Source organism: Procambarus clarkii, chromosome 13 (genome assembly GCF_040958095.1).
Source record: "Procambarus clarkii isolate CNS0578487 chromosome 13, FALCON_Pclarkii_2.0, whole genome shotgun sequence".
NCBI lineage: Eukaryota > Metazoa > Arthropoda > Malacostraca > Decapoda > Cambaridae > Procambarus > Procambarus clarkii.
In genome coordinates, this window is record NC_091162.1 from 27,554,494 (window position 1) to 27,563,020 (window position 8,527).

Consider the following 8,527-nt stretch of genomic DNA (forward strand, 5'->3'; position numbering starts at 1 on the left):
AGCTCTTGTGCCAGGTTAGTCCAATACGGGCTCGCCATAGCCCGTGCTACTTGGAACCTTTTGTTGCGTGTGGCTGAATCTGAAACAACAACAACAACAACAACAATCCTCATGACTGTAATAACAAGAGTGGTTGAGAGCGGACGGGTGAGGGACACCGCACATGGTCACCCTCACCACCACCACCACCAACACTACTAAGTGTCCAGCTCCTGCCCCTCACACGACGCGTCAGCCTCCACACACAGAGCAGCCAGCGAGACCCGGCACCATCCACCTTCCACGCTCTCCTCCCTCACTCACCTTCTCCACTCCAGCAGCATTCACAGCGTCACGCTCTATGACTCTCACCCCGCATCCCAGCTCTTTACCCCCGGCCTCACTCAACTCTCTATCCTGCCCCAGGCTGTGGCTCAACTTCTATGTCACTTCTCTACACTCTCCAGAAACCGACTGTTGTAACCAACACTATACTAAATAAATAAAAATAATAACACTAAACTCTGAGTGTCTAATCACGCAAAATACGTGTATGTAAACGATACATTACAACACGGCCTCTCTTATGGTGCCGCTCCGAGCTTGTGTTACACTCTAGATAGTGTGGCAGCACCAAGAGGCCTGGCCACAGCCTGGAGGTCACATATAGGCCTACAGTATTGTGGAGGCCTATACCTTCATGATGGGTGTGTGCATGAAGGGTTGACCCTCCCGATGACTGCACCAGTACTGGTGGTGGCAGACGGGTCACCCTAGAGCCTCAGTGTTTACAATGACGAGGTTAGAAGAGTCGTGTGTTGTGTTGTGGTGTAGGTAGAGAGCGGAGACTTAACACTGTGGTGTGGTGTGTTGTGTTGTGGTGTAGGTAGAGGAGCGGAGACTTAACACTGTGGTGTGGTGTGTTGTGTTGTGGTGTAGGTAGAGGAGCGGAGACTTAACACTGTGGTGTGGTGTGTTGTGTTGTGGTGTAGGTAGAGAGCGGAGACTTAACACTGTGGTGTGTTGTGTTGTGTTGTGGTGTAGGTAGAGAGCGGAGACTTAACACTGTGGTGTGGTGTGTTGTGTTGTGGTGTAGGTAGAGGAGCGGAGACTTAACACTGTGGTGTGGTGTGTTGTGTTGTGGTGTAGGTAGAGGAGCGGAGACTTAACACTGTGGTGTGGTGTGTTGTGTTGTGGTGTAGGTAGAGAGCGGAGACTTAACACTGTGGTGTGGTGTGTTGTGTTGTGTTGTGGTGTAGGTAGAGAGCGGAGACTTAACACTGTGGTGTGTTAAGAGGGAGAGACAGTGTACGGCGGGAGGCGTCACCTGATCCGTGGTGCTCTGCTGAAGCGTTTTGTTCAGTGTTTGTGGGTGGTTGTTGTTGTTGTTTAAGGTTTAGCTACTCACAACGAAATGTCCATGTGACTCTGGCTATGGTGAACCCGTAATTGGGTTCGGTTATAACTTTGTTACTGTGATATTTGGGTCAAAGTTTTAAATGAAGGTCGGGTTTTTCTCCTTTTCTCCCGTTTCTTTTCTGTTTCAGATTTAGCACACTGGTTTTAGTCTTGGTTTAAAAACATTATCTTGGTGGGGATATAGATGTCCAGTGTTCACTAGTGTGGCTCAGTCTTCAACTGCTTTTCTAACCATTGTAGTCGCTGTAGAGTGCAGCGTCTAATGCAGCTGTTGTCGTTGGTTTACTGTTGAGTATGATGCGCAAGGCTTCACTTGCTTCACATGCCAGTAAGTAGTGCAATAATGGCGCCTCTGCTTCTGTTGCACACCTGTGACACTCTGGGGTGTCAGGGGTGCCAGGTATATACACAGGTCACATGTGGCCAAGTTTGGTGGTCGACTGGAGGTATTTAGTCAGTGCTTTGGCTATTTGAAATTTGATGTGTAATGAGAGGTCAACTCTTCCAAATATACGCTCGATGTTACAAGGTATTTAAGAGCTGATAAGTACTTGTATGAAGTTAACTCTGGCACTGTGATGTGGCACACAGTGAAGGAGGTGTTGTTCCATTGTTCCCCGCACATGACAGTGGACGGAGAGTCTGTTGGTGTCAGTCGTGTGTTTAGAGCTGTGTGCTGCCAGTCACGTGTGTCACAGCCTTAATCTAGTCGTCGTTTTGTCAATTTCTGTGGAGTTTCAGGTATAACACAATTTCTGTGCAGTTTCAGGTATAACACAATTTCTGTGCAGTTTCAGGTATAACACAATTTCTGTGCAGTTTCAGGTATAACACAATTTCTGTGCAGTTTCAGGTATAACACAATTTCTGTGCAGTTTCAGGTATAACACAATTTCTGTGCAGTTTCAGGTATAACACAATTTCTGTGCAGTTTCAGGTATAACACAATTTCTGTGCAGTTTCAGGTATAACACAATTTCTGTGCAGTTTCAGGTATAACACAATTTCTGTGCAGTTTCAGGTATAACACAATTTCTGTGCAGTTTCAGGTATAACACAATTTCTGTGCAGTTTCAGGTATAACACAATTTCTGTGCAGTTTCAGGTATAACACAATTTCTGTGCAGTTTCAGGTATAACACAATTTCTGTGCAGTTTCAGGTATAACACAATTTCTGTGCAGTTTCAGGTATAACACAATTTCTGTGGAGTTTCAGGTATAACACAATTTCTGTGCAGCTTCAGGTATAACACAATTTCTGTGGAGTTTCAGGTATAACACAATTTCTGTGGAGTTTCAGGTATAACACAATTTCTGTGGAGTTTCAGGTATAACACAATTTCTGTGCAGCTTCAGGTATAACACAATTTCTGTGCAGCTTCAGGTATAACACAATTTCTGTGGAGTTTCAGGTATAACACAATTTCTGTGGAGTTTCAGGTATAACACAATTTCTGTGGAGTTTCAGGTATAACACAATTTCTGTGGAGTTTCAGGTATAACACAATTTCTGTGCAGTTTCAGGTATAACACAATTTCTGTGCAGTTTCAGGTATAACACAATTTCTGTGCAGCTTCAGGTATAACACAATTTCTGTGCAGCTTCAGGTATAACACAATTTCTGTGGAGTTTCAGGTATAACACAATTTCTGTGCAGTTTCAGGTATAACACAATTTCTGTGGAGTTTCAGGTATAACACAATTTCTGTGCAGTTTCAGGTATAACACAATTTCTGTGCAGTTTCAGGTATAACACAATTTCTGTGCAGTTTCAGGTATAACACAATTTCTGTGCAGCTTCAGGTATAACACAATTTCTGTGGAGTTTCAGGTATAACACAATTTCTGTGGAGTTTCAGGTATAACACAATTTCTGTGCAGTTTCAGGTATAACACAATTTCTGTGCAGTTTCAGGTATAACACAATTTCTGTGGAGTTTCAGGTATAACACAATTTCTGTGGAGTTTCAGGTATAACACAATTTCTGTGGAGTTTCAGGTATAACACAATTTCTGTGTTATATCTGACATGATTCGACGCTTCCCATTACTTGTGTACTGACCCGCAGCACAGAGACCAGCACGACGTTTCCTTATTTGTTTCCAAATCTTGGGTTCTGGTAAGTTTGGTGCCTCCTTGACGAGCCCCGCGAGGTGCTGCGTCACGGCTGGTGCGAGGCCTCTCCTCACTGGTGCGAGGCCTCTCCTCACTGGTGCGAGGCATCTCCTCACTGGTGCGAGGCCTCTCCTCACTGGTGCGAGGCATCTCCTCACTGGTGCGAGGCCTCTCCTCACTGGTGCGAGGCATCTCCTCACTGGTGCGAGGCGTCTCCTCACTGGTGCGAGGCCTCTCCTCACTGGTGCGAGGCATCTCCTCACTGGTGCGAGGCCTCTCCTCACTGGTGCGAGGCATCTCCTCACTGGTGCGAGGCCTCTCCTCACTGGTGCGAGGCCTCTCCTCACTGGTGCGAGGCATCTCCTCACTGGTGCGAGGCATCTCCTCACTGGTGCGAGGCCTCTCCTCACTGGTGCGAGGCATCTCACTGGTGCGAGGCATCTCACTGGTGCGAGGCATCTCCTCACTGGTGCGAGGCATCTCACTGGTGCGAGGCATCTCACTGGTGCGAGGCATCTCCTCACTGGTGCGAGGCATCTCCTCACTGGTGCGAGGCCTCTCCTCACTGGTGCGAGGCATCTCCTCACTGGTGCGAGGCATCTCACTGGTGCGAGGCATCTCACTGGTGCGAGGCATCTCCTCACTGGTGCGAGGCATCTCCTCACTGGTGCGAGGCATCTCCTCACTGGTGCGAGGCATCTCCTCACTGGTGCGAGGCATCTCCTCACTGGTGCGAGGCATCTCCTCACTGGTGCGAGGCATCTCCTCACTGGTGCGAGGCGTCTCCTCACTGGTGCGAGGCGTCTCCTCACTGGTGCCAGGCATCTCCTCACTGGTGCGAGGCATCTCCTCACTGGTGCGAGGCATCTCCTCACTGGTGCGAGGCATCTCCTCACTGGTGCGAGGCATCTCCTCACTGGTGCGAGGCATCTCCTCACTGGTGCGAGGCATCTCCTCACTGGTGCGAGGCATCTCCTCACTGGTGCGAGGCATCTCCTCACTGGTGCGAGGCATCTCCTCACTGGTGCGAGGCGTCTCCTCACTGGTGCGAGGCGTCTCCTCACTGGTGCCAGGCATCTCCTCACTGGTGCGAGGCATCTCCTCACTGGTGCGAGGCATCTCCTCACTGGTGCGAGGCATCTCCTCACTGGTGCGAGGCATCTCCTCACTGGTGCGAGGCATCTCCTCACTGGTGCGAGGCGTCTCCTCACTGGTGCGAGGCGTCTCCTCACTGGTGCGAGGCCTCTCCTCACTGGTGCCAGGCATCTCCTCACTGGTGCGAGGCATCTCCTCACTGGTGCCAGGCATCTCCTCACTGGTGCGAGGCCTCTCCTCACTGGTGCGAGGCATCTCCTCACTGGTGCGAGGCATCTCCTCACTGGTGCGAGGCATCTCCTCACTGGTGCGAGGCATCTCCTCACTGGTGCGAGGCATCTCACTGGTGCGAGGCATCTCACTGGTGCGAGGCATCTCCTCACTGGTGCGAGGCCTCTCCTCACTGGTGCGAGGCATCTCCTCACTGGTGCGAGGCATCTCCTCACTGGTGCGAGGCATCTCCTCACTGGTGCCAGGCATCTCCACACTGGTGCCAGGCATCTCCTCACTGGTGCGAGGCATCTCCTCACTGGTGCGAGGCATCTCCTCACTGGTGCGAGGCATCTCCTCACTGGTGGCAGGCATCTCCACACTGGTGCCAGGCATCTCCTCACTGGTGCGAGGCATCTCCTCACTGGTGCCAGGCATCTCCACACTGGTGCCAGGCATCTCCTCACTGGTGCGAGGCATCTCCTCACTGGTGCGAGGCATCTCCTCACTGGTGCGAGGCATCTCCTCACTGGTGCCAGGCATCTCCACGCTGGTGCCAGGCATCTCCTCACTGGTGCGAGGCATCTCCTCACTGGTGCGAGGCATCTCCTCACTGGTGCGAGGCATCTCCTCACTGGTGCCAGGCATCTCCACACTGGTGCCAGGCATCTCCTCACTGGTGCGAGGCATCTCCTCACTGGTGCGAGGCATCTCCTCACTGGTGCGAGGCATCTCCTCACTGGTGCGAGGCATCTCCTCACTGCTGCGAGGCATCTCACTGCTGCGAGGCATCTCACTGGTGCGACGCATCTCCTCACTCGTGCGAGGCATCTCCTCACTGGTGCCAGGCATCTCCTCACTGGTGCGAGGCATCTCACTGGTGCGAGGCATCTCCACACTGGTGCGAGGCATCTCCTCACTGCTGCGAGGCATCTCACTGGTGCGAGGCATCTCCTCACTGCTGCGAGGCATCTCACTGGTGCGAGGCATCTCCTCACTGCTGCGAGGCATCTCACTGGTGCGAGGCATCTCCTCGCTTGCTTCACATAATCTTCTTTAACACTTAAATCGTTCTGTGATGGTGTTGCTGGCGGGCGCATAACATGCGCTACATGTATGTGTATCTTGAGGTTATCTTCAGATGATTTCGGGGTTAGCGTCCCCGCGGCCCGGTCCTTGACCAAGCTTCTACCCCCAGGAAGCAGCTCATAGCAGCTGTCTAACTCCCAGGTACCTATTTACTGCTAGGTAACAGCGGCATCAGGGTGAAAGAAACATTTTGCCCATTTGTCTCCGCCTCCACCGGGAATCGAACCCGGAACCTCAGGACTACGAATCCGAAGCGCTGTCCATCCAGCTGTCAGGCGCCCGTCAATACATCCATACATTATTCGTATGTATTTCCGCAGTGTAAGCAGGAGCAGGTATGGCCTGTGTGAGCAGGGAGCAGGAGCAGGTGTGGCCTGTGTGAGCAGGGAGCAGGAGCAGGTATGGCCTGTGTGAGCAGGGAGCAGGAGCAGGTGTGGCCTGTGTGAGCAGGGAGCAGGAGCAGGTGTGGCCTGTGTGAGCAGGGAGCAGGAGCAGGTATGGCCTGTGTGAGCAGGGAGCAGGAGCAGGTGTGGCCTGTGTGAGCAGGGAGCAGGAGCAGGTGTGGCCTGTGTGAGCAGGGAGCAGGAGCAGGTGTGGTCTGTGTGAGCAGGGAGCAGGAGCAGGTATGGCCTGTGTGAGCAGGGAGCAGGAGCAGGTGTGGCCTGTGTGAGCAGGGAGCAGGAGCAGGTATGGCCTGTGTGAGCAGGGAGCAGGTGTGGCCTGTGTGAGCAGGGAGCAGGAGCAGGTGTGGTCTGTGTGAGCAGGGAGCAGGAACAGGTGTGGCCTGTGTGAGCAGGGAGCAGGAGCAGGTGTGGCGTGTGTGAGCAGGGAGCAGGAGCAGGTGTTGCCTGTGTGAGCAGGGAGCAGGAGCAGGTATGGCCTGTGTGAGCAGGGAGCAGGAGCAGGTGTGGCCTGTGTGAGCAGGGAGCAGGAGCAGGTATGGCCTGTGTGAGCAGGGAGCAGGTGTGGCCTGTGTGAGCAGGGAGCAGGAGCAGGTGTGGCCTGTGTGAGCAGGGAGCAAGAGCAGGTATGGCCTGTGTGAGCAGGGAGCAGGAGCAGGTATGGCCTGTGTGAGCAGGGAGCAGGTGTGGCCTGTGTGAGCAGGGAGCAGGAGGAGGTGTGGTCTATGTGAGCAGGAGCAGGTGTGGCCTGTGTGAACAGGGAGCAGGAGCAGGTGTGGTCTGTGTGAGCAGGAGCAGGTGTGGACTGTGTGAGCAGGGAGCTGGAGCAGGTGTGGTCTGCGAGCTGGGAGCAGGAGCAGGTGTGGTCTGTGTGAGCAGGGAGCAGGAGCAGGCTGTGTGAGCAGGGAGCAGGAGCAGGCTGTGTGAGCAGGGAGCAGGAGCAGGCTGTGTGAGCAGGGAGCAGGAGCAGGTGTGGTCTGTGTTAGCAGGGAGCAGGAGCAGGTGTGGTCTGTGTGAGCAGGAGCAGGTGTGGACTGTGTGAGCAGGGAGCTGGAGCAGGTGTGGCCTGTGTGAGCAGGGAGCAGGAGCAGGTGTGGTCTGTGTGAGCAGGAGCAGGTGTGGACTGTGTGAGCAGGGAGCTGGAGCAGGTGTGGCCTGTGTGAGCAGGGAGCAGGAGCAGGTGTGGCCTGTGTGAGCAGGGAGCTGGAGCAGGTGTGGCCTGTGTGAGCAGGGAGCAGGAGCAGGTGTGGTCTGTGTTAGCAGGGAGCAGGAGCAGGTGTGGCCTGTGTGAGCAGGGAGCTGGAGCAGGTGTGGCCTGTGTGAGCAGGGAGCAGGAGCAGGTGTGGCCTGTGTGAGCAGGGAGCTGGAGCAGGTGTGGCCTGTGTGAGCAGGGAGCAGGAGCAGGTGTGGTCTGTGTTAGCAGGGAGCAGGAGCAGGTGTGGCCTGTGTGAGCAGGGAGCAGGAGCAGGTGTGGCCTGTGTGAGCAGGGAGCAGGAGCAGGTGTGGCCTGTGTGAGCAGGGAGCTGGAGCAGGTGTGGCCTGTGTGAGCAGGGAGCAGGAGCAGGTGTGGTCTGTGTTAGCAGGGAGCAGGAGCAGGTGTGGCCTGTGTGAGCAGGGAGCAGGAGCAGGTGTGGCCTGTGTGAGCAAGGAGGAGGAGCAGGTGTGGTCTGTGTGAGCTGGGAGCAGGAGCAGGTGTGGCCTGTGTTAGCAGGGAGCAGGAGCAGGTGTGGCCTGTGTGAGCAAGGAGCAGGAGTAGGTGTGGTCTGTGTGAGCAGGGAGCAGGAGCAGGTGTGGCCTGTGTTAGCAGGGAGCAGGAGCAGGTGTGGCCTGTGTGAGCAGGGAGCAGGAGCAGGTGTGGCCTGTGTGAGCAGGGAGCAGGAGCAGGTGTGGCCTGTGTGAGCAGGGAGCAGGAGCAGGTGTGGCCTGTGTGAGCAGGGAGCAGGAGCAGGTATGGCCTGTGTGAGCAGGGAGCAGGAGCAGGTGTGGCCTGTGTGAGCAGGGAGCAGGAGCAGGTATGGCCTGTGTGAGCAGGGAGCAGGTGTGGCCTGTGTGAGCAGGGAGCAGGAGCAGGTGTGGCCTGTGTGAGCAGGGAACAAGAGCAGGTATGGCCTGTGTGAGCAGGGAGCAGGAGAAGGTATGGCCTGTGTGAGCAGGGAGCAGGTGTGGCCTGTGTGAGCAGGGAGCAGGAGCAGGTGTGGTCTATGTGAGCAGGAGCA

General features: G+C 54.7%; 1 protein-coding gene across 1 annotated transcript; it reads right to left on the bottom strand.

The window, feature by feature from the left end:
- Positions 1–3,447: 3,447 nt before the first annotated feature.
- Positions 3,448–5,850, bottom strand: LOC123750592 (uncharacterized). The gene has a single exon (XM_045732696.2). It carries the CDS (start codon positions 5,848–5,850, stop codon positions 3,448–3,450), a length of 2,403 nt encoding a protein of 800 aa, XP_045588652.2.
- Positions 5,851–8,527: the final 2,677 nt, after the last annotated feature.

Bases quoted from the DNA above. Each gene is read 5' to 3' on its own strand.
- LOC123750592 (XM_045732696.2), bottom strand. From the start codon at position 5,850: ATGCCTCGCACCAGTGAGATGCCTCGCAGCAGTGAGGAGATGCCTCGC.